Genomic DNA, 27,024 nt, shown 5'->3' on the forward strand with positions numbered 1-27,024 from the left:
TGGTGCTCATAGTCCTCTTTTTATTGCCTTTTCCTCTATCGGGGGATGCCCCAGCCCCTTCTCCCTGTATCTCCACAAAGATCTTGGAGGCTTCCCCCTCTCTCCCTTCTTGCTTCATATAATCGAGTGCCAGTCATTTAGACCTTGCTGTCTTTCCACTCTGATGTTGCTTCTGCTGTAGGTTTTTCTAACAGTGTTGCTTACTCGTCCATACCTCCAGACCTTTAGGCGTGTCTCTGTCTTCACTGTGGCCATCCTCCGACCTAGCCTTCATGCTGCTGTCTGTGACGAGGAACACATTATCTGGCACTGGCTTACCAGACAGCCTCCGCTTTCACTCCAGCTTGCCTTGTTCTCTGTCCTCTGGCCAAGCTGAACTGCTCTCATTCCTCAGACCCATCCTGTCATCAGGCCTCAGGCTTTAATACAATGTCCTTTCCTGGAACAATCTTTCTTGCCTCCTTCCTTTGGCCCTTATGTCCTATAGATCTCAGTTGAGAGGTCCTAGGAAGCCTTGCCTGGGCCTCCCATTCAGGTTAGGGACTCCTCATATGTCATTTTTACTACTAATCCCATTATATTGTAATTACTTACATTTTTTTTTCCACCTCACCCTGTCTGGGACATTGATTAGATTGGCTCTGCCCATTGTGATTTCCCATTTTCTGGGAAGAAGCGCATATACAAGGGTAATAATAGGTGGTGGTAGAAACAAAGCTGGTAGTGTGGGGCTGCTCCCTTGGCTGGAGTTTAGGCAGCTATGTCTTGAATTAAAAATATCATATGAATGAATGGTAGGGTGGATTTAGATCAATGCACTACTTCCCCCAAGAATGGTTGCATGGTAGTCTCTAATCATTCCCCATGCATAGGCCAGAAACTCCATTTTGTAACTGGGTAACAATAAATTCAAATCATAATATTTAATGAATGCTTTACAGATTGGAGGTACTATGCTAGGTACTTAGGGAGCATATAAAGAATTTCATCAGTCCTCAAGGAATTTAAAACATCACACTTATGGTTACAAATGTATTTTTCTTAATAAACACACACACACACATATATATATCCTCAAGGGATTGAAAAGATTAAAATGTTTGTTTCAAAATTTGATTTAGTCTTGTTTTGGAATGCTTCTGAATGTGGAGAAGTGCCGCATTCAGAAGCATTCAAAAAGCATTCAGGAGCGTGCCACTTGTCAAAAGAAACAAACTTTATTTTTAGAACCACACACGCCAAACAAAACAGCTCCTCAGGAAAACCTTCAGAGCCCAACTGCCACCACCGGCTTCCCACAAGCCTCTCTACCTCCCCCACTCCTCCTGCTCTTGAGGCCAATTGGCTGGGTCGGGTGGGCAGAGCCAAAAAAAGTCCCCCAATGAACAGCTCCGTGGTCTGAAAGGGCGGGGAAACAGCCCAGTGAGCATCACCGCAGAGGAGCCAATCAGCTAGAAGTTGCTGAGGCCGCTGTGAGCCAATCATCAGCTGGCAGTCTGAAAGTTTGCTGGGGCCCCTTGGCTGTGGCTCTCAACATGGAAGCTATACACTTAGCTTTTAAGCACTTACTATATGCCAGGGACCATGTTTTCTCATTTAATTCCCAACATCTGATAAAGTGTTATTTCTCAACTGTCTCTGTTAGAGATATCTTGGAACCATTATGTAGCCGCAGGGTTTTTCTTCCTTGTGCTTGAAACAACACTAGGTACTTGATTTCCTTCACTTGTCTATATAAGGATAAAATGTAACCTTGAATGGAAAACATTCAGATAAGGAATGACTAGTTCACCCCCATAAATGGGTGTGCAGACACACACACACACACACACACACACACACACACACACAAACAGGGGTTTGTTAGGAACTTCTTCTGTGGCCAGGATGATGCTAGGTACTACAACATAGGAAACAAATGGGACTGTACAAATCATGCTGTACTGTAACTCATGGAAACACAACATTGCCCACTTCTAAGCCAAAAGAAAACACAATTACCAGCAGGAGTAACAAGGGTAGTAGTGGGCTGTGGAGTGGAGTAGTTACTGTATTAGTTTTCTCTCTTAATGCTTCTCTCTTGGTCCTTTGACTTGAGACATCAGGCTTTTGTTGAGGCTTTTCTTGTCTGAGATCATTGGTGGTTCCCAGGTTGCCAGCTTCTTCAACTCCATCAGGAATCTATGAAGCAAAAAAGAAAACCAGGGAATCACTGCTGTGTCAGTCTGGCGTTGCAGGGTCCCTCACTGGTCTGTCTGCTTCTTTCCACCTTTAAGAGTCTTCTTATATTTGGTTTATATGGAATATCCAGAATTTTTATATATTCTTAGCTGAAGGATCAACAGTGATCTCAGACAAGGATTAGGAAGAAGTACATCTATTCTGTGTTGTCTCTGCCCGTCCCGATACTGAAGCACCTAAGGCAACAATGCAGAATATTTAAGATATTGCTATTTACCTCTTACAAAATGAGACAAATTAGGAAAACAGAAAAGTACAGTTATTGTGAGAACAAAGCTGCTTGGTTCTCTCCAGATCAGAGGATTCAGCTGAAACTGTTGGTCATTATTTCAATCTTCTCTAAGTGGAAATTTAGGCTGGAGAATTAATTGGAGACAATGAACATTATTCTTTCTAATACATCATGTTCATGTATAATTATAAACATTATGATTAAGAAATGAAAATGGAATCATTTCTTATCTAGGAAGTTATTGAAACCTTAATAAGACACTGATGAGAATGTAGAAAAATAGGGACAGGAAAACTGTTTAAAATAATTTTGCATATGTTCTATGAGTTAATTATTATCAGCAACTTACATATATACACAATGTATACGTTTTCTGAATATTAAAGCATTTTGAAATTCAGTGATGTGCTCACCAACAGTGGTCCATTGTGTGATAAGGTCACCAGTTGGCCATAGCATTGTGTCATATGGTTGTTTCAACTGAAATCCTGTTGGGGTGCAGGGAGGGATTCATCATGGTGGAAAAGTGTCAGATGTTCAAATTGTGCCAGTTGATTCTGGAGTTGTATTGGAAAATGGGAAATGTTATAAAAGTGCAGCATATAAATAAACCAGAACTGCCAACATGTAACCACTTCAAAGTTACAAGGGGAGGCAAAGATTATCTGGATTTTCATTTCCTGGAAAATGTGAGGGATGAAACAGAGGCAGAGAAACACAATACTGCTGGGCTTAATGCATCGGTTGCAAAATGTTAAAAAACTAATTATGAATATTTCCTGCCTTAAGCCATATGCCCAAAGACTAACTCCTATTTTTCATTATAGATAAATTTATTATTTAGAATCTATACTGAAACACCCTGTGCTTGGTTATTAAGTTTAATATGGAAAAGATAATGGGCTGTCTCTAAAATATCTATTTTTTTACATTGTTATCCAAGAAAAGGACTTCATAGATATGGACTTTTCACACATTAAAGCATCATGAAATGGTTTCTTTACTTTTTGGAATAGTATTGCTGAAACCTCAAGGCAAAAATAATGGGAATATACAGAATGCAAAGAAATTAATCTGATTATTAAGATTTTCAAAATCTGGTGTTAATACAATGATGTAGTAAGTATATATTATGGTTTCTAAGCAAAGCATACAAAATGAAAATCTGATGCTCTAATCTGTGACAGGTGACTGGAGGAGAGCTTCGTGCCTTGGTACAAGTGTAATTTCCAAGAACTAAGTACTCAAAGAAGGAACAAACCCTAGCATTCCCTTTTTATACTCTATTTACTAACACAAAAAGTAGTCACTGTAAAATTGCCTCACTGAGGCTCTGGGATTTTGAAATTTCAATTTTAGCATCAAAAATGCTTTGTGCATGCAACACACTTCCCCCCTGACTTTGAAAAATTGACAAAAGAAATGTGATTATTACATAACTATAAAAATCTGCTTGTTTCATGATAATCTTGGGTCAAAGCTGTCAAATATCAGTCTATAAAGATTCCTTTCCATACTTTTAAAATGCTCTTGTGACCGAAGAGGGTACTCACAAAATTTCAAGTGCTGAGATTAAAATAGGGAAAACCAAACCTTCTATAGTCACAGTTCAACTGGATAATGGGTCCTGTATGAGTTGTCTCATACTGTATAACAAATTACCTCAAACACTTAACTGCGTAAGGTGACAAACATAATTTCCAATGACTTCTAGGTATCAGAAATCTAGGAGATGCTTAGAGGGTGGTTCGGTTCAAGATCTCTCATAAGGATGCAATACAGCTGCCATTCTGTGTTGTAATCATGTGATAGCTCAACTGGGCAAGGATTCATATCCAAAGTTATGCAAGTGATTGTTTGCAGGTTTCTAATATGTGTGGTTATGGGCTGGAGTCTCAGTTCCATAGGCTACCTGAGTGTTAGTGTGGCAAGACAGTTGGTGTAGGGATCCAGCTTCACCTGATTATAGCCATCATCATTTGTAATTGTCATTTTGCCCATCATGTGACCCTAGTATATATTCCAAATCTAATGAGATAAATGAAATCATTAGGAGAGCCGAGTGTCATGTTCCTCATGACTAAAACACTCAGGGTTACTCCAGGTGAACTGGGCTGCTCGAAATAACCACACAAGAGACAGAGATAACCTTTTTCTTTGGGGGTCCTGTGACGGCTCCTCTGAATTTAAGGGTCTGCAGAAAGAGAGAGAGAGAGCCAGCACATGCTGACCTTTTTATTGAGGAGAAGCCATTCAAATGAGGCAAGAGGTCAGGTTTCAGGGGGTTGAGACTAGCTTCATGATGTCTGCTGTCAGCAGATTGACTGACATCTAGGAAGGCCACACCTAAAGGCAGAAAGGGACACACAAAGAAACAGGTGAGCATAGCTCAACCCATGGGACTGCAGGAAGGCACGCCTATGTCTGAAGACACATTCTGCTACTTCGAGGATTGGGGCAATCAATAACCAGGTTACTATGAAAGTGACCAACAGATCCTTTTCAGATCACAGGAAGGAGAATGCCAGTCATTCAGTGAGACTGCCTCCCACAGCTGAGCATTTTGTGTCATGCTTGTGCTGTTAATAATTTTTGAGAAAGTCTAGGTACATTCTAGCTGGCCATGGCCTCCCTTTGTCTAGCTTAGTATGTAAACCCTTTCCTGCCTTGGAGTATAGAAATACTTCTGTCTTGCTGTTGCCTAAGATTTGCATCTGTCTATAAATCCCATCCTAAATTGCAAAGACTGGATTTGTCTCTTTCCTCAGTTTCTTGATACCTCTGTCTTTGGTGACTGGTTCTGAAATACCAAATTTTTCCAAAATAGCTGGGTTCTCCAGAGTTGAGTGATGCGGGTGGGAGCGGGGGATCCTACAGCCATTCATAACAAATCTGGGAGTGATGTATCGTTACTTCTGCTTTATTCCTTTGGTGGGAGGGGAAGATACTAGGTGGTGAATACCAGAAGGCAAAGATCAACTGGAAGGCATGTTGGAAGCTGGCTACCAAAGGTTCAGAGCAGATTTGCAACTTGGATCGCAGTGAACTTGGATTAAAGCATGCCTCTTCTTTTTTTTTTTTTTTTAAATAGTTTATTTACATTTTAGTTTTCCGCAGAAACAACATCTTTATTCGAATGTGGTGCTGAGGATCGAACCGGGCCGCACCCATGCCAGGCAGGGCGTGCTACCGCTTGAGCCACATCCCCAGCCCCAAAAGAATCCCTCTTCTACTGGTCATTATTTATTGTTGAGAAGAAAATACCACTGAACCTACCAGTGACCATACCGGTAGACCACAAGAGACAAACAGAAATTTGTTGACATTTCTTGCTAACATTGCATAAGTTTCCTATAATCAGAGTGTACTAAGCAATAGCAATTCAACTGCTAGTCAACTTATAATGAGCACCAACGTCCAAATTTGATTTAAAAAATATGCATGATCCACAGTGTACCCCTGAGAAAGGGATAATATATAATAAAGTACAACAAAATGGTATGCAGTCACAAAAAGTTAGCTGATTACCAATCCTATGCATTTAGGAATAAAATTTTAAAATCTTGCTATGAAGAAGATGGAAAACAAGAGACCTTTCAGCTTTCTTATTTCCCAGCTTGAATAATTTAATTGCATTTTATAATAGAAGGAATCAATGTCTGCTTTTAGCTTTTCTATTTTGGGTTAAAGATAAGTCACTTTGAATATTCCTAGTTGCAAATTGCCAGGTAGAGATATAACCATCAAAAATTACCATGTAAGCTTCTTGGCTTTTGTAAAAGAAATTTCCAATAGTTTTCAATTTATGAAAGTCTTCTAAGGGGGTCATATGAACCAGCTGCTTGAAACACACAACCTTAAGGTACCTGATTGCAGGCAAATACAGAGTGGTAGAGGATACTCTACTGTACTTATATTTACAGATAAATATAAATAAACAGCCAATTTTTAAACCTAATAGGATTTTTAATCATCAAATAACCATCTGGTTAAGTCAAGGCTTATCTTCAGGCTAGAAAGACTGTTTAAAAGGTAGAGTGGTGGCAATCGATGACTTCTTCCTTTTTTTAGCCCTCCAGGTTGTCTGTGCTTACATTTACATTTAACTAGGTAAGCTATACCCCTTATGATATGCTCAATCTTTCGGAAGATGGAGAAAATGATTGCAGGTCAAAAGATAGTGACCTCTGCTTGAGAAAAAGGAGACTGGATGCCACTGGGTACCTGACTTCAAACAGTGGTTCTCCAAGTGGGTTGCATTTTAGAATCAGATACTCTGGGGTGAGGTGTAGGCACCAGACTTTTTTTTTTTTTTTTTAAAGCTCCTCACATGATTTTAATGTATACCAAAGTTGAGACTCTGAAGACAGTGGGTCTCATTTGAATGTCCATTAAAACCACCCAGAAAGCACGTTAAAATTACAGAATGCTGGGCCCCTCCCTCCAGTTTCTGATTGAGTGGGTGTTAGATGGACTTGGATCATTTGCATTTTAAATAGGTTCCCAGGTGATGTTGCTGCTGCCCATTCTCTTGATGGCTCTCGCTATATTTTAAAATAACAATATGGAGTTCAGCTGGGTTTAGGGGTAGGAATGAAAATTGGTAAAAGCAGATATCACTAAACTCCCTTCTTATCTCTTGCCACACCCTTCCTTCAAAGCTCAAGTGGAACTGGGATCTACCACTGCATTGTCCCTATTTTCTTGGTCTTTATTTCACAGAGGAAATAAAGGCCCTTTGGAGTCTTGGGAACAGCCTAAAGATGGTAAGGCCCGACCTAACCATTCATTCATTTTAGCTGTCCTTCCTCAGGCAAGCCAACCTCTCCTTTGAAGAGGCAGCGCTTGCAGTCAACCCTGCTCCACTCACGGAGCTTAGCTTCTTCCCTGCCCCGCCCTTGGCGTTTTCCGAGGTTGCGTGGCAACGTTCTCGCCTCGCCGTTCAAAACCAGCCCGCGCGCCCCTGGGCGGTACATCCCGTGCTGCGCAGGCGCGAAGGGACCGCTGGAGCCGCTTTCATGGCCTGCGTCAACCCAGTGGTAAGGAGGGCCGCAGGCTCTGCGCATGGGATCGGCCTAGGACACCGGGTTCACAGCAGTTGAACCCTGCACACCCTTTAGTCATCAGTGATAAGCCATACACTTTCATAAACCCTGTTCCTCACTTCTGTGTTGAGGAAGCTGACGAGGGCCAGTGGTTTGGCCGGAAGTCGGGCCTGGCCCAACCGGAAGAAGTGATGTCCTCCTCCTCCAAGCTGAGGTTGTCTAGGTTAGGGTTGGAACGTGTTTAGAGGTGGAACTCACCCTCTGCCTTGCGGATTTTCTGTATGTTTAAAAATTCCTAAGCTCACTTGTAGTCTAATTTTTAATTTTGCTACGGGCATTGTCGATTCAAGCTGTTATTTACTAACATGAAATAACAGGTAATGCGAAATGGCTTGTCACCCCATCGTCTTCCTTTTCCCATTCTCTAGCCCCTTTCGCGCTGAAGTGTTCAACCTTCAGACATTGCCTTTGTGTCCTCGAAGAGTACCTGAATCTCACAGAATTCACAGGCTGACTGGCACTTGTGAGACTCTCCATCAATCTTAAAAACCTAAATTAAAGAAAAAAAGAATTCATCTTTATTATCAATAGACTTCACATTTCCTGAAAGACAATGTGTTCATCCAGATGGGGTATTTTTTTTTTTTTTTTGGAGGGGACAAATATGATTCCAAGTATACATAAGTAGAATTAAATGTTCCATTTTTAGAGGCATGCTATTTTAGTGTCTATCCATTTTATGATACTGTTTTAAGAAATGTAGAACACTTATACTTGAAAACAAGTTTACAGGGTGAAATGATTTCCCTGAGTGTGAACTCCAAGGAGAGGGTGGTGTGCATGTTTTCCTTCACAGGTGTTAAGATGGACTTCTGGATTATATATAGTTTTAATAAAGATAGTAGATAGGGAAAGCAGTATGAAGTCTAAATGTAATCTTAGAAGAGAAACTACGTTCAATACCTATTTTGCTTTTGAAAAATTGTGTCTAATGGCTTCTTTTTGACTGCTGCTGTTATACTCTGAGGGCAGATCTTAAAGATGTTTTTAGCCCTAGGAGTTTTTTCCTCTAGCTCTAAGTGTGATCACACTAGCTGGGATTAACACTGAAGCACCCGTTTAGAATGCCTTTATCAGGGTAAACTGTTTTAGAAGAAGCAACCAATCTAAGGGCACTTAGCCTTAATGGATATGCTTGTGAATAACATATTATTTAAATGTTACTGATTGGCCTATTCATAGGCTTACCCTGGATCTTTAGAAGGATTATTTTAGAATTTAGCTTCTCTTGGAGTTTATAGGAGTATTTAGAGTATTTTATGGGAAGTATGAAAAAGTAATCCTAGAATGCCACAGTATTCATTTTGGCCTGATTAAGCAATTTGAGACAAGAGCAACTCAATTAAATTCCTGTTTGCCTTTTCTTGTCAGTGGAACTTCCACTGGATCAGTATTGTCAGCACTTAGAATTGCCATTTTGGATTGGAGACCTCGGGTGGAACACACTTTACATAGCTTTGAAGGACTAAGTTTATTGCACATGTTCATTGTTGTGTTGATGTAAATGATGTTTAATCTGGGTATGAATCTGCTTAATTTCATTTCATGGCATGTTTTTACTAGGAAACACTTTAGGATGTCTCTAAACACTGCAGGATGTCTCTACAATATGCACATTGTAGAAGGGTGAGGTTGTTAGTGCCCTTTGTAGTTTTTGTTTAGGAAATTCATTTTGGTGCAGTTGTTTATTAACTTGATAAGGGTTCAGAATATGTGTGTGTGTGCACACACATGTGTGCATACACACTTTTTTTTGGTTTGTGGGATTTGAAAGTAGGACAGGTTTTGATTTCCCCAGTGTTAAGACATGAAGTTTATTTACATTTATGGAAATAATATAGTGAACTCTAATAGTTCACTAATAGTGGCTACTTAGAGAAAAAGTTAAATTGAAAACAGTTTAATTTCCAGCTGCCTTAAATTAATTTCCATTTTATAAGGAATGGGGAGGTTAAATACTGCCACAGAGTCAAGTAACATAATCATCTATCTTTATAAGATTACCTCAATTGTATTCTTGTAGTTCAGCCTTGTAGATGGGGGTGGGATACAAGGGGGCTACAGCTAGAACTAAATCTTTGAAGCTAGCATAATTTATAAAAAGCTAAGTATATACTGGGAATGGCATGTACTTAGTAAAAATCCTTCCAGTGCTTCTTTTTTTTTTTTTAAACTATAAGATTAGAAAGTATATACTACATGTTTTTAGAGGCAAGTAATTCAAACTTGAGAATTTAAAACTTTAATAATTGCTTTTATGTAGCCTAAACTCTACAGATCTGTAATTGAAGATGTAATTGAAGGAGTGCGGGATCTATTTGTTGAAGAAGGTATAGAGGAACAAGTTTTAAAGGACTTGAAACAGGTTTGTGGACAATACAAGTTTCTGTTCTTGTAGTTTTCAACTTATAAAAACTGATAATTGTAGTTATAACCCATCAATTATAGTTTAGTACTTAACCATTGTACCATCAGCCGAAAATTCCATTTTAAAACTTTAAAAATAGAAGTAAATATCCGATTTTTAAAAAGCATATATATATACATATATATGTGTGTGTATATATGTGTGTGTATATATGTGTGTGTATATGTATGTATATATATATATATTTTTTTTTTTCCAGCTCTGGGAAACCAAAGTTTTGCAGTCTAAAGCAACAGAAGACTTCTTCAGAAATAGCGTCCATTCACCTTTATTCACCCTTCAGTTGCCACACAGCTTGCATCAAACATTGCAATCATCAACAGGTTGGATAAAGTTTTTAAATTAGTATTTTCTACATCTTGAGAATGAATTCTCTTTTGATAATGTTTTTTAATTAGGATAATGTTCTTAAAGTATAGATGACTTAAACCTCAACATCATTTCCATTAAGTGAACATGGTGTAAATCATCACTTCATGTTATTATTGAAAGAAAATTCTGGTTATTCAAACTAGTTTTTTAAAAGAATATTTAATTTTTTAGCTGTAGGTGGATACACAATATCTTTATTTCATTTTTTTTAATGTGGTGCTGAGGATCAAACCCAGTGCCTCAAGTGTGCTAGGCGAGCACCTACCATTGAGCCACAACCCCAGCCCTCAAACTAGTTTTTAAAAAAATAATAAATTCATAAAGGTGACAAAACCTTGTTTTAGAGAAGCAAGTTATATAGTTCTTGAGCTTGGAGCATACGCGGGTTGTTTCAGAGAATTTGATTGGGTCCAGTAGAAGTAATCTAGCCATTATTGCTGAAGTAGCAGAGGGAAAGTGGGAAAGGTGTTTGCATGCTTTACATTCTTTTTGTTCCTTTTACTTTCTGTGTCTGTTGTTAGTAATCAATTATTGTATTGGAAGCAAAATGGAGAGTGAAAAAAATATGGAGATTATTCAGGCTACTTCACTATTTTGATTATGTAAAATAATGGCAAGAAATTGACCATGTGCATTTTATGTTTATTCTCAAATTTATTGAATCTAGACCTTTGCTTTTTAGGGAAATATTTGTTTATACTATATATGCCAATTGGAGTTGGGAAAGACTAAGTAATAAATGGTAAAACTGATATTATCCTATCTGTCTTTTCAGTTCTGATTCTTATAATCTTTATCTTACTCATGGGATATATATATACACACGTAAATAGATTTTATTTGGTTTAGCTGAAATTCAATAGAGTAGTATTTGCAAGACGTGAGAGTAGAATTCAGATTAGATTGTCAATAATAAGTAGATTGTTCTTGCATGCTTTTGAAAATTCACATGAAAATTACATAGGCCAAGGTGAAGAGAAAATAGGATGCTAGAACTCTTCTCTTATAAAATGGGAGACTTTAAGTGTGGCAGCAATTATAACCTATAAAAATGAAAAAGTAGTAATCGAGTTACCAAACACAAGTTTTATTTAATACTGTGCTTACAAAATATAATTTTCTTCTTTAAGTATTAGTCATAATAGATTTTTTCTCTTCTTTTTTATTGTATATAATGGTGGGATTTGTTGTTACATATTACATGTACACAATATAACGATATAATTTGGCCAGTATCCCTTCCCAGGACGTCTCCCAGTCATGACAGTTGTAATTGTTGAACCACTGAAATGTTTTCATCAATCATTGGGTTTTTGACTATGGTTTCATTTTTACCTTTATGGTGTCAGAACATTTCCTTTAGCTGTTTAACATTCTTTTTTTTAAATCTCTATTTTTTTAAATTAAAGAACTCTGGAGGTTCTTTTTGCTTGGGGTTGATGTGAGGGTGTGGTGGATAGGCAGGCTGAAAATACTTCACTGTCTTTTTTCAAAAGCATAGTGAACCCCTTAGGGGTTCTTTGTCATTCAAAATTGTAATACTTCATTTTACCGCAAGATGGTAATATTACCAGTGATTTAAATCACAAAATAGTCTGGCAGCTAATATATCTAGCTAGTTTTCACTCTGTACCTATTCTTATTCTGTGTCTTAGGAGTTAGAATAATAGAAATAATTACATTTAAAATAAGACAGTTTTCCTCCTTATTCTCCTCTACATGATTTATAATGAAGAGGTTTAAGAGGAATTACTGTATCCTTTAAAAGTGCATTATAGACCTTGTTCCTATCTGTCTTCATTTCTTGGTACCCTACAATAGGATTCTTGAAATAAATAGCCTCATAAAATTTGAGTACTTCTTAATTGTATCTTCTCATGGTATGCTTTTAAAAGCCTGATTAAAATAACTTAAACTTCTACAATCTTTTCATTTCTTTTGATACTAGGTTCAAATTAAATCTACAATTGAATAAGTCATCTGCTTTTTTTTCTGTTCCACTTTAAAACTTGTTTGCTATACCATATTTTTGACTGCATTATTTATTTGTTTAGTAATTTCCTGTATCTTTAGTTCTCAACATTATTTATAAAGGACTCCTTTATATTCTTAAAAATTGAGGACCCTAGGGAACATTTTAAAATGTGGATTGTAAATATGTATTAAAAGATTGGGATTAAAACTAAGAAATAAAAAATGGTTTATTTATTTAAAAATTCAATTGTTTATATATATGAAAAATAACTTTTTACAATAAAAATTTTTAGTAAGGTGGCATTGTTTTACTTTTCTGCAAATTTTGTTAATGTCTGCTTTAATATAAGACAACTGAGTACTCATGTCTTTTTAAATTTAAATATGTGTATATTTAAGGTGAACACCATGTTTTGAGATACGTGTGAATATATATAGTGAAAAGGTTATATAATTCTGTAAATTAATATATCTATCATCTTAGTAGTTTTCCATTTCTAAAAATTGTGGCAAGTGTACCTAAAGTCTACTCTTTTCATAGCAAAAATCCTGAGCATGGTACAATATTAAGTAAACCCTCATAATGTTGTACATCTGATCTTTAGACTTATTGATCTTGTGTTTCTGTTGCTTTGTGTTCTTGGACCTACATTTTCCCATTCCATGCTCCCCTGCCCTTGATAACCACTGTTTTATTCTCTACCATTTTGTATTTGACTTTTGACTTTTTTTTTTTAAGATTCTGCATATGAGTGAGATCATGTAGTACCTTTTTCTTTGTGTCTGCCTTATTCCACATAGCATAAAGTCTTCCATTTTCATCCTTATTGAGTGACAGAGGGCAGAATCTCCTTTTTGAAAGCTGAACAATAATCCATTGTGTATATAAATTACATTTTCTTGATCCATTTGTCCATCATTGGACATGTTGGTTATTACTTCATCTTGGCTGTTATGAATAATGCTGCAATGAACTTGGAAGTGCAGATACTTATGAGGTAGTGATTTAATATCTTTTGGGTATATATTCATAAGAAGGGTTTGCTGGGTTATATGGTAGTTCTATTATTAATTTCTTTAGGAAACTCTGTACTGCTTTCTGCAGTGGCTGTATCATTCTGTATTGTCATCAACAATCACAAAGATTCCCTTTTCTCTGAATCTTCACCAATACTTATAATCTCTCATCTTTTTGATAATAGCCATCCTTACAGGTGTAGGTAATGTCTCATAGTTTTGATGGGCATTTCTATGATGTTTAGTGATGCTGAGCACCTTTTCATATACTTGTTGGTCATTTTTATTTTCTCTTTAGAAAAATATCTATCTAGGTTCTTTTGCTCATTTTTTAGTTGGGTTATTTTCTGCTGACTCTTTAATTGCCTAAACTCTTTAATATATTTTGGATATTAGCACTTTATCAGATGTATGGTTTGTGTGTATATTCTCCCAATCTGCCTTTATATTTTGATTCTTTCTTGTTGTGCAGAAGCTTTTTAGTTTGATGTAGTTCCATTTATTTTTGTTTTGTAGCCTTAACTTTTGTTGTGGTATTAAAAAAAAATCATTGCCAAGTCTAGTGTCAGGGAGGTTTTTTTTTTTAGTATTCTCTTCTGGAAGTTTTATGGTTCAGGTGTAATTTTAGGTCATTTATTAATTTTGAGTTGATTTTTTTTATATATGGTATAAGCTATCCAATTTTATTATACTGCATGTGAAAATCCAGTTTTCCCAGTACCATTTATTAAAGAGACTGTTTTTTCCCTATTGTGTCCTCTTATAGCCCTTGTTAAAAATTAGTTAACCATATACATTTGGATTGATTTCTAGTTTCTAAGTATTTTTGTATTAGTACTCTACTGTTTTGATTACTAATAGCTTTGTAATGTTATTTTGTTCGTTTGTTTTTGAGATAGGATCTCACTGTGTTGTCCAGGCTGGCTGTGAACTCCTGAACTCAAGCAATCCTTCTGCCTCAGCCTCCTGAGTAACTGGGACTATAGGCATATGTGGCTGTGCCTGGCTTTATACTTTTAAATCAGGCAGTATGATGTCTCCAACTTTTTCTGTATATGAATTGCTTTGGTTATTTGAGTTTTTTTTTGTAGTTCCTTATGAATTTTAGCATTTTTCTATTTCTGTGAATAATGCCATGAAATTTTGATAACGATTGAAACTGAATCTGTAATTGCTTTGGGAAGCATTATACATTCTAACAATATTTTAACAATATTAATTCCTTCAGTCCATGAATAGGGAGTATCTTTTCATTTGTTTCTTCTTCATTTTTTTTCATCATTGTCTTTTAGTTTTCAGAATAGAGGTACATATCTTTTACCTTCTTGATTAAATTTCTTCCTGTTTTAATTTTTAGATGCTATCATAAATGGGATAATTTTCTTGATTTCTTTATTAGATTGATTGATATTTTATATAGATATGTAACTGATTTTTCTATGTTGCTTTTATATCCTGCAAATTTATTGAACTTATTAGTTCTAACTCTGTGTGTGTGTGTATTTTTTGGGGTTCTCTCTATACAGGACCATGCGCTTTGCAAATAAAGATAACTTTACTTCTTTGTTTCTGATTAGTATGCCTTGTATTTATTTTTCTTGTCTGATTGCTCTGGGTAGAACTTCTGTGTTGAAGAGAGGTGGTAAGAGTAGGTACTCTTTCTTTATGCTTGATCTTGAAGGGAAAGCTTTCAGTTTTTCCCTGTTGATTTTTTAAAAATATATTTTTAGTTGTAGGTGGACGTAATACTTTTATTTTGTTTATATGTGGTGCTGAGGTTCAAACTCAGTGCCTCACATGTGCTAGGCGAGTGCTTTATACTGAGCCCCAGCCCCAGTGCCTCCCCATTGATTTTGATGTTAGCTGTGGGGTTCTCTCTTCTTTCTTTTCCTGGGGATCAAACCCAGGGCCTCACATATGCTAGGCAAGTACTCAACCACTGAACTATATCCTCAGCCCTGGTTTTCTATTTAGAATGTCTTTTTCTGCTTCTGGTGTCAAGCTAATGTTGGCTTAGTAAATTGTGTTTGCCTTTAGTTCTCTTTTTTGAAAGAGTTTAAGGATTGGTATTAATTTTTTTTGAATGTTTGGTAGAATTCAATCCCAGAATCCATCTAGTCCTGGGCTTTGTTTTGTTGGGACATTTTTAACTTACTTTTTTTAAAAAAAAGACTTTTGACTGACATGTAATAATTGTATATATTTATGGAGTACAGTGTGATATTTAGCACATGTATACATGGTACATACTAATCAAATTAGGGCAATAGCATTGAATTTCCTTGTCTCTTTATGTTTGGAGCTTTTGAGCTTCTCCTAGATTATCATAAAATATATAATAGATTATTGTGAATTATAGTCATCTCACTATAGTGGAACACTAGAATTGTTCTATCTAATTGTATTTTGGTATCCATTATCTCATACCCTCTCTTTTTCTACCTGCTGTCTCAACCTAAAGATATCAGTATTCTACATTCAGATCAACTTTTTTTTTTTCCCTCCCAATGCTGGAGATTGAACCCAGGCCTGTTTTACCACTGAGTTTTATCCCCCTCCCCCCTCTTTTTTTTTTAACTATTTATTTTTGAGATGGGTTCCTACTAAGTTGCCCAGGCTGGCCTTAAACTTACATCTTCCTGCCTTGGCTGGGATTACAAGCTTGCACCACCATGCCTGGCTCAGACTAGTGTTTTTAGCTTCCACATATGAGAAAGAACATGTAGTATTTGTTCTTCTATGTTTGGATTATTTCCCTTAACATCATGTCCTGTTGGAGGTTTTAGATTACTACTTCTATCTTTTCAATATCTATTTCTACAATCAAACTTATACTGTGTTGTGATTGTTAAAACACATGAAGAAAATTTAGCTTTTCACAGATATGTAATTGGAAAAGGGCTTTTTTTTGGTAGCATTTTCAGATAATTTGATACTACAGTAAAGTTTAGGTGGAATCTGAACCTAAATCAAGGAATTTTTTAGAATGTTACATTAGAGTTTATGTTGGTGTACCTATCTTGCACTTTAAATGCCTCTTCACTCCTGTAATTTTGTGATGTATGTTGATTATTTAGAAAATATTGTTTCACTGCATTATACAGTTGAAACATTGTTCATTATATAAGGTTAAAAAAATGGCTGGGCACAGTGGTGCACGCCTGTAATCCCAGCAGCTCTGGAGTTTGAGGCAGGAGGATCACGAGTTCAAAGCCAGCCTCAGTAATAGCAAGGTGCTAAGCAACTCAGTGAGACCCTGTCTCTGAATAAAATACAAAATAAGGCTGGGGATGTGGCTCTCGGTGATTGAGTGCTCCTCAGTTCAATCCCTGGTACAAAAAAAAATTATACTCATTATTATCACTCCACATCTCATCTACTGTGATAGATATAATATAATAGGTGATACATTCTAAGTTTTGCTCGAAAGCTTGAATTTTATCATTGGAAAATACCATTAGTTTGTTTTTAAAAAATTTTTAAATTTATTCTAATTTGTTATATATGACAGCAGAATGCACTACAATTCATATTACCCATCTAGAGCACAATTTTTCATATCTCTGGCCATACACAAAGTAGAGTTACACCATTTATGTTTTCACAGCCATGTTAATGTTTATAGCAGCACAGTTCACAATAACTAAATTGTAGAAGCAACCTAGATGCCCTTTAGTAGATGAATGGATACAGAAAATGTGGCATATATACACAATGAAATATTATTCAGCATTAAAAGATAATAAAATCATGGCATTTGCAGGTAAATGGATGGAGTTGGAGAATATAATGCTAAATGAAGTTAGCCAATCTCAAAAAACCAAGTGCCAAATGTTTTCTCTGATACAAGGATATTGAGCATTGGAGGAATAGATGAACACTAGATAGGGCAAAGGGGTGGGAGGGAAAAAGAGGGGGAATGGGGTAGGAAAGACAGTGGAATGGAGTGGATATCATTACCCAAAGTACATGTATAAAGACATTAGTTTGTTTTTTTGAAGCAAATGCTTAGTTCATTTTTGAGAGTTTGCTAAATACCCGGATGCAATAAAACAGTTTCTGTCATTCTTTCCATTTAAAATGATGTTCCTTGAAAAAAGAGGCTAGGTCAACTCTCCACTTAAATAAGAGCATAAATGCTTTTGCTTGTACATCTTTACACTTCCATACGCTGCTGAAATTTTTGTTTTCTTTTTATCTTACCATAAAATATTAAAAGGAAGCATACTTTCTGGGTAAAATTCACTATAATTAATAATCCTTAGGTCATCACAGGACTTTCTTAAGTGGAACAGTTTTGGTGTTGGTGCTGCTGATTTTTGTCTGATCTTTCTTCTCCTTCCTTTTACTCTTTCCCTCTGCCCTCCCTTCTGAGTGACACTGGAGAGCACAATGACTTTATAAGGCATGGTGCTGCTGCCTTACTTCATGCTGAGGTCCCTGCAGTTTTACCCATCACTGCTTTTGTGTCTTTAATACAAATGTCAACATAACAGTACAGACTGTAGTTAATGAAAAATGAAAAAGGCATATGTTGTCTTATTATAAACAGTTTTGAACACCCTGAATGGGAACTTGGGACCCCCAGGGGTTTGCACATTATACTCTGAGATCTGCAGCTCTGTACTTACAGAGTGTGTGTGTTTGTGTATACACATATATAATTTATAGTCCATTTTTGAGAGAGAAATGGGAATCTACTAATAATTATCTCAGAATAACAGGTGTAAACTGGGACTATCCTGGGCAAACTGGAATGTGCAGTCATCCTATCCATTTTTTTAGGGGACTTTAAATTGGCTTCTGTTGTTTGGTTTTCATATCACAGTGTTTTTTTTTTTTCAATGAAAACACCAGTCTTTGTGGGAGTAAGAGAAGGGAAGAACAGGAACACAAGTTTCTGGGGGATTTGAGCACTAAAACACTTAAACAATAGGTATAAGTAATATTTCAAATTGTTCTCAAACTTAGGTCTGGTGGAAATTTCAGCAATGTGATTGATTTGTTCTTTAGGTGATATGAGGGGTGGAATGTTCAGTTTAGTCATCAGAATTCCATGTGCTTATGATTAGTCTCAAGAACTGATCAGTCTGCAGTTTTTGAATAATGTGACTTGCATATTAAGTTTTGAAATGATTCAAACAGAAGTAAGGCCAGGTGAGGTGATGCATGCCCGTAATTCCAGTGACTCAGGAGGATTGCAAGTTCAAAGCAAGCCTCAGCAGCTTAGTGGGGTTTAAGGACTTAGTGAGAATCTGTCTTAAAATAAAACAAAATAAAAGGGGAGAGGGATGTGGCTCAGTGGTGAAGTGCCCCTGGGTTCAATCCCTGGTACCAAAATAAACAAACAAACAAACAAACAAATTAAAAAATTCACCGAAAAAAACTCCAAAACAATAGAAGTAAGAATTGTGAAACTACTAGAATTTTTGATGGTGGGAAAAAGTACACTTATAGATGCGAATGTCACTCATGTCTGGGAAATTTGTTCTATGCCAAATTATCACATTTCAGAATTTTAAAATTATGTTTATGGAATTGAATTATTGCTATATTTTAAAATTTATTCATTTTGAAATTAATATTTCTAAGCTGGGTGAGTTGGCACATGCCTATTATCTCAGCAACTTGGAAGGCTGAGGTAAGAGAATCATAAGTTTGAGTCCAGCATAGGGAATTTAACAAGACTCTGTCTCAAAATCAAATATAAAAAAGGACTGAGAATGTGGCTCAGTAGTAAAACACCCTTGGGTTCAATCCCCAGTAATAATAATAATATAAATGATAATAATAATTTCTAGAGCATATATATGAAAAATCTGAAATTATGACATAGTTTGAGTGAAAACATTTAGTTAAAATTTACTTAGTTATTAAAATAATTCTGAATGTTAAAAAATATGTTTCAGGTATGTTTAATGGTGTGTACAACTTGTAAATGTATATAAATGGTACATATAACTTGTGAATTTAGTATTGAATTTAGTTAGGTAGGAACTGCATGAAACTTCATTATACAATTTAGTTCAGTGCTTTTATTCTGATGTCACAAAGAAACTTTGAAAGCTCTCTTATAACCCTGCTTGATTTCCTTAAAGATAGAGAATTATCCTGTAGGATTTATTACAAGGTATTTAAAAGAGGAGGATTGTTGCTATTTTTCCTCAAGAAACTCATTTAATTGCTTCAGACAGTGCATTAACAGATTTTTGTTTCCTCTCAGGCTATGACTTAAGCTGTAGCTGCGTAAGCTTTGCTCACTTCAGCTAATTAAGACTAATGCCATTGTGTTCCTGCCACTCCGATTCTTTCTAATTTAGCTTTTCTGAAAGAATGCCTGTTAATAAGCAAAGCCATAGATGAACAGAGGATAAAAATAATTCTGTGGCTCATTAACCATCAATCTGTAGCCTCAATTCTGTTGTCTGAACGTGGGAAGAATGGTTAGTTTGCTCTTCTGAGCTTTTTGTTGTATGTGAAGAAGCCTTTCTACCATCAGAATGGGGGAGTTTTCCTTATTGCAGTATGTGAAAAACAGGCAGGCCATAATCAGCATTACACTGATATATATGTAACTTTATAAACATGCTAAGAAGTACTTTTTATTAAAGAAGAAGCAAAATGTTATTCTAATAATTACATTCAGCTAGGTGAACCTTGAGCATTTAAGGTTTATGGTTACATTGATAACTGAGATACTTCTATTGTGGTTATTACTTGGTCTTTATACATATACATACACATATACATATACATATATGGTAATGGAGATTGAACTCAGGGGCACTTTACCATTGAACCATATCCTAAGCCCTTTTTTAAAAAATATTTGATTTAGAGACAGGGTCTTGCTAAGTTACTGAGCTAAGTTACTTAGGGCCTTGCTAAGTTACTGAGGCTAGCTTTGAACTAATGATCCTCCTGCCTCAGCCTCCTGAGCTGCTGGGATTATAGGTGTGAGCAACTGTGCTGGGCTTTATACATAATTTTTTAATGATAGATTACATTTACAGCCAGTTGGACCACCTTTTGGATGCATTAGAAACAAAGCAATAGTCAGCATAGAAAATTGGCAGATAATAAAGGAAAGATGTATGGGATTGTGGCTTTAATGTAGGTTGCGTTGCAATTCTCCTAAGAATTTGTTCTTTTCCTTTTATAAATAGAATCTTAAAATTAAAATTATTGAGCCATATTAATTGTACAAATTAAGGGTTTCACTTTGGATAATTTATTCTATTTTTCTTATCAGTCATAGTGGTTTCATTACAAAGTATTTTCATTTGTTTGTTCCTAAAGTGGTGTAGCTGTGCTTGCTAACATAGCTGAAGTACCATAAATAACTTTTAATGAAATGAATTGAAACTTATTTGAATCTATAAAATTTAGAATGGATTTATGTCAAGTTACATATTTTTGATCAATACTATAGTTTCATAGAAATATGCCACTTAAAAAAATTACTTTTTCTTCCCAATGGATAGTTGTATTTATATAGGTATGACTCTGTGTCTTCTAATCTGTTCCACTGGTCTTCATTTATGTTTTTTGTGCCAATACTGTGCTGTTTTTGTTTCTATAGCTCTGTAGTATAATTTAAAGTCTGGTATTGTGATGCCTTCTGCATCACTTTTCTAAGGATTGCTTTGACTATTCTGGGCCTCTTATTTTTCCAAATGTATGCTTTTCTTTTTCTATTTCACGACTTCTTTTTCTATTTCTATGAAGAATGTCATTGGAATTTTTATAGTAATTACATTAAGTTTGTAGAGTGCTTTTAGTAGTATGGCCATTTTGACAATATTAATTCTGCCTATACAAGAACGTGGGATATCTTTCCATCTTCTGAGCTCTTCTTCACTTTCTTTCTTTAGTGTTCTGTAGTTTTCATTGTAGAGGTATTTCACCTTACTTGTTAGATTCATTCCCAAATATTTTATTTTATTGAGGCTTTTGTTAAAGGGATAGCATTCCTGATTTGTCTTTGAGCTGATTTGTCATTGGTGTATAGGAATGCAACTGATTTATGGGTGTTAATTTTATAACCTGCTACTTTGCTGAATTTATTTATGAGTTCTAGAAGCTTTCTGATGGAGTTTTTTGGGTCTTCTAAATATAGAATCATGTCGTTGGCAAATAGGAATAGTTTGAGTTCTTTTCCTATTCATATCCCTTTAATTTCTTTCCTTTGTCTAATTGTTCTGGCTAGGGTTTCCAGGACTATGTTCAATTAGGAGTGGTGAAAGAGGGCATACCTGTCTTGTTCTAGTTTTTAGAAGGAATGCTTCAATTTTTCTCATTTAGAATGATGTTGGCCTTGGGTTTAGCATTTGTAGCTTTTACAATGTTGAGTTATGTTCCTATTATCCCTAGTGTTTTTAGTGTTTTGAGCATGAATGTGTGCTGAATTTTGTCAAATGCTTTTTCTGCGTTTATTGAGATAATCATATGATTCTTAAGTCTGTTGATGTGATGAATTATATTTATTGATTTCCATATGTTGAACCAGCCTTGCATCCCTGGAATGAACCCACTTGATTTTGGTGCCCTATCTTTCTAATATGTTTTTCTATGCAATTTGCCAGCATTTTATTAAGAATTTTTGCATCTATGTTCATCAGAGATATTGGTCTGAAGTTTTTTTCCTTATTGTATAAGTTGTAATGGAGACTTAGTGCTACAGTTACTTACTAAAGACAATCTGCAGATGTTGTTATGGATTCCTAAAGTACAGTATGCCTGATTATAAAGAAATATTTACCTTTGATATTTAAAGTAGTTTAGTTGTAAAGTCTATCTAAAGTTGCTGGAAAAGTATAATTAAATACTTCTGTTCTCATTTGGACTGGAAGTTTAGAATTCACTATGGTCTAACATTATAGAATATTTTTTTTAAAAAAATCTATTTAGCAATTAAATTAATAAATTCTAATGAATGTATAATATTTATTTTGTTTTCTATGCAGCATCGTTAGTTATTCCTACTGGTAGAACTCTTCCAAGTTTTGCCACAGCAGAACTGGTATGTAGCTTATTTAAAATATATATATATTTTTGGTACTGGGAGTTAAAACCAGGGGTGCTTTGCCACCAAGTTACCTTCCCAGCCCTTTTTATTTTTTATTTTGAGACAGCGTCTCGCTAAGATGCTGAAGCTGACCTTAAAGTGTGATCCTCCTACTTCAGCCTTCCAAGTAGCCAGGATTACAGACCTATGCCGCAGCACCTGGCTAAAATTGAAAAGATATGCACTATTTTTAGTGAATGGTGGGATAATGTTGGGCATAGATGTAATTCATGATCCTTTAGGGAAAAGATGTGGTAAGAAGTGGGATACATATCATAGAATAGTTTCCATATCATAGAAAAGCTCAGGAGATTCAGAATCAACATTTTCTTACTAGTTTTTCCTGTCTTCCAGTGCAGTTGTTAGCATCTGCCCAAACTGTACTTACAAGGTTAGGAAATTTCTACAGTTACATTGAATGGGGTTTTAATATACCATATAGTGTTATATGTTTGGTGGGCCTTAATGCAGATAATTTCGATCTGGTATTTTTTTCTGATTTTTTTTCCCTCCAAAGTTGAGTGATTTCATAGTTCTTCCTTTTATTTAAGTGGAATATTTTGGTCATTTCCTACTTTTATGAAATAGAGTTTCCTACCTCCCTAGGACTTGGAGATAGGAGATAAACATTATTACTTATTCATAGAAAATTGAGTAGTTTTTTAGGTGGGAAAGAATGACACATTTTCACTTTTACTTTTCTTCCATGGTACTGATGGCATATAATCCATTAACTATTTTTCATTTTCTTCTAGTCCATGAGCTACCTTTTAAGGTACAAGATTAAATGTGCCACTTATTTCCATTTCTTCATTAAGAACAAACAAAGACTACTCCTTAACTAGATTTTTGGAAAGAATGGCTCTGCTTTTGATAGGAAACCTTTGAAATATCTCTGCTTTTGAGATTAGTGGAAATATCTTTTTTTCCTTATTAAAGGAATAATATGCTTATATGAAGTAAAAATAAACAAATTTATAAGGTAAAATGTGAAAGAGCCCTGCAGTCTTATACCCCAAAGATAATGGTTTTAATTGTTTGATAAATATTCACTAGACTTATTTCATGAGCTGTACATTACTTTTCAGGTCAAAAAGTAGGATTACATTTGTTACTGTTTTTGTAATTTCCTTCCTTCCATATGCACTGTGTTTCCTCTCTTTCCCTCCCTTCACTCCCTACCCCTGATCTCCCTCGCTCCCTCTTCTTTTAGTAATATAGATGGACTCCTTTCAATGCCAGTAAACATAGATTGGACGTAGTGGATATACCATGGTTCAACTAACCAGCTTTTTGCTGATGGACCTTTAAATTCTTTTCATTTTTTAAAAAATGTATAGCATCCCATTGATTATAGTTGTGTTTATCTGTTGTTTAAGTGACAATTTGGTAGATTCCTAAAAGTAGGATTTCTGGGTCAAAGGTCATATTTTCAATTTTAGAATATATTGCTAAATTGTCTAAAGGGTTGTTCTAGTTTATACTCATATAAACAGTAGCCTAAGGCAACTAGTTTTTCCTCACATCCTCACCAACATAGGGTGCTACTTATCAATCTTTTGTGTGGGGTGTGTGTGTGTGTGTGTGTGTGTGTGTGTGTGTGTGTGTGTGATATTAGGGATAGAATCCAGGGTCTTGCACATGCTAGGCAAGCACTCTACTAGCTGAGCCACATCCCTCGCCTACTTTATCAGTTTTTTAAAATTTTCAGATCAGATAGATAAAACATTTATTTGTCTTGATTTTATTTTTAATTTTAAAACTCTAGGGTTTAATTATTCCAAAAATAAAATTATATACTATTATGAATTATGCATTATCATATCTATTTCAAAATACCATTCATGATCAACTTAGAGACTAAAGAACCCTTATAAATAGCTGTGGTTCTTATATTTGACACCTTAGGAGTCAGTGGCCCAGGCAAAGCTAGGCATTGGGTAAGTTTTATGAGTTGGTGTTCATTCTATTCATTAAGACTTACTGACTTCATAAAGGAAGCTACTGAGGAGAGCTATAGAAAGGGGGAAAAATGTTACTGGCTTCATTGTTAATGACTACAAATTCAAAAGCCATTTTATTCAAAGAACTCAGACAGACCTAGTATTAAATGTATTGTCAAATTATTGTTCTATTGTCTGGAATCAGATTTTTTTCACTCCTTGTGATACCATGGGAAAAGGATATAAATAAAATATTTTTCTAACTTTCTAATACAAATTTCTTCTACTAGGGCACTTCAAACTCCAGTGCAAACTTTACTTTTCCTGGTTATCCTATTCATGTACCAGCAGGTGTGACACTACAGACTGCATCTGGTGAGAATATTTTCTAAGAATATTTTATTTTTAGTTAGCATTGGTGCTAACTATGGATATTAAATGTCATATTGTTTAATGAACTATACCAGAAGCTAAAGGAACCTTCAATAAAACCTATTTTAAAAATGGTATTAAGTTGGGCTGGGGTTGTGGCTCAGCGGTAGAGTGCTTGCTTAGCATGTGCGAGGCCCTGGGTTCGATCCTCAGCACCACATAAAAATAAATAAAATAAAGGTATTGTGTTGGCTACAACTAAAAAATACATATTAAAAAATGGTATTAAGTTGCAGTTATTGTTATTATAGACACCATCCACCACAAAGAACACTATGATACCTGTCCTATATCTAATTCACTCTGAATTCTCTTTTCCAACCTTGTGTAAGATGCTTTGTATCTATTTTCTCTAATTCAAGTCAATTATCAAATTTTAGCAAATACAAACAAAAGGATTTATCTGTGTTCCTGGTAGCTCTAATCAAGGAAAACCAAAGATTAGGTTGATCAACCTTTGCCTCCTTTTGAATTGGAGATTGCATCCCCTAATAGAAAGAACATCCATAAGTTTGGAGGTTAACCAACCTTTGCATTTCAGTACTATCTTTTGATTTAAAAGAGTATCAGACTTATTCTTTGGGTGTTGTAAACTTTTAAGCACAGTACCTAACTCAATGCTTAAAAACTACTCAGTTCCTCTCCTGTTTAGTTGTAGTTTAAAGGAAAGAAGAAGAAATTTGATAACTATTGAAATTATCAAACTCTTTTTTTGGATAATCTTTTCTTGTAATGGTATCTTAAGTGTATGAAATACATTGTACATGATTCTTTGTTAAAATTCCATTAGGCTGATAAGATTAATTTATCAAGCAATAGGAGAGGGTCTTGGATAAAATATTGGTGGCCTATGTGTGTCTCAGAGTGTGTCATATAAATCATAGTGGGAAAAAACTAGAGTTAAAGCAAAAGAAAATTTAAAAACTACAGTAGTACATATTACTTATAGAAAATACAAAAGTCTAAAGAATAAGAGAAATTTCTAGAGATAACCACTATTACCTTATTGATAGATTTCCTCCCAGCCTGTTAGGGGTGAGTTTTTTTTTTTAAACAGGAAATTAGAATTTTAATTCTATTGCTAGAATTCTAATAATACTTAAAGTTTTGTTTTCTCCTTTTTAAGGTCACCTTTATAAAGTTAATGTACCAATTATGGTTACACAGACTTCTGGAAGAGCAAGTATTCTCCAGCATCCAGTTCAACAAGTTTTTCAACAGTTTGGGCATCCTTCAATGATACAGACCAGTGTTTCACAACTGAACCCTTGTTCCCTTCAAGCGACTAATAAATCACAAAGGATGGAAACTGTGCTACAGCAACCCACAATCCTACATTCTGGGCCAGTGGATAGGAAGCTCTTAAAAAATGCCACTAGTGATATACTTGTACCTCCTGGAAATGAGCATAAAATCATGCCTGACGCTTTGTTGAGGCAGCAGGAAAACTCTCAGTACATCAGTCTTCCAGGTGTTGTATTTCCTCCACAGGTTTTGCAGACAGATTCTAATGTGGAGCCAGTGCTCAGTGTTTCAGCTAGCATGACTCAGAATCTTCATAGTGGGCCCCTCTCATTGGGCCCTCAGGTGTCTTTCCACCACATGACTGATGCACAGCTTCATGTTCTTAAAAAAAGAATGTATGGATGTGATTCTGTAAAACAACCTAGAAAAATAGAGGAACCCAGCAGCCTACCTGTTTCTGAGAAGGTATAGTTCTTTGTTCACCTTCTTGATATTAGGGAACTGATTGTGGCCAGTGATTAGAATTCCTGAAATTTTTTTAAAGGTATAATACTAATCAGAATTATATATGTTTTGGTTTTTCCTTAGAAAATTATTTCTTTATTCTATTTTTTATTGGTACTTTATAGTTGTACATAATGGCGGGATTCATTGTTACATATTTGTACATGTACCTAATATAACCATATTATTTGGCCAGAATCATTCCCCAGTGTTTCTCCTTTCATAAAATTATTTCTTTATAGTTTTACGTATAACTATCAGTTCTTAAAGTATTCATACTCAGCATTTCTTAACTTTTTGTTTCCATTGATGAATCAGAATACTTCTTTAAAGAGAATGCATTTATTTTGAGGTAACCCATTTTACCTCTCTCTTAGATTGTGAGAAATGTTTTTTTTTTTTTTTTTGGTTTAGATATAAAATTTAAAAGACCCAGAAATCTATCCCAGTATTTAATGAATATT

At 35.4% G+C, this 27,024-nt stretch overlaps 1 protein-coding gene across 2 annotated transcripts in view; it reads left to right on the plus strand.

Moving 5' to 3' along the window:
• Positions 1 to 7,491: 7,491 nt before the first annotated feature.
• Gtf2a1l (general transcription factor IIA subunit 1 like) overlaps positions 7,492 to 27,024 on the plus strand; it is a 58,898-nt gene continuing 39,365 nt past the window's right edge. The window contains exons 1-6 of one of the 2 annotated variants that reach the window (XM_026385729.2): positions 7,492 to 7,512; positions 9,842 to 9,943; positions 10,206 to 10,329; positions 22,336 to 22,391; positions 24,670 to 24,754; positions 25,938 to 26,521. In XM_026385729.2, the coding sequence (XP_026241514.2) occupies positions 7,492 to 7,512; positions 9,842 to 9,943; positions 10,206 to 10,329; positions 22,336 to 22,391; positions 24,670 to 24,754; positions 25,938 to 26,521 (972 nt within the window). The remainder of the gene's footprint in view (positions 7,513 to 9,841; positions 9,944 to 10,205; positions 10,330 to 22,335; positions 22,392 to 24,669; positions 24,755 to 25,937; positions 26,522 to 27,024) is intronic. The other variant, XM_026385730.2, reaches the window with a different exon arrangement.

This window comes from Urocitellus parryii, chromosome 12, assembly GCF_045843805.1.
Source record: "Urocitellus parryii isolate mUroPar1 chromosome 12, mUroPar1.hap1, whole genome shotgun sequence".
NCBI classification, from domain to species: Eukaryota; Metazoa; Chordata; class Mammalia; order Rodentia; family Sciuridae; genus Urocitellus; species Urocitellus parryii.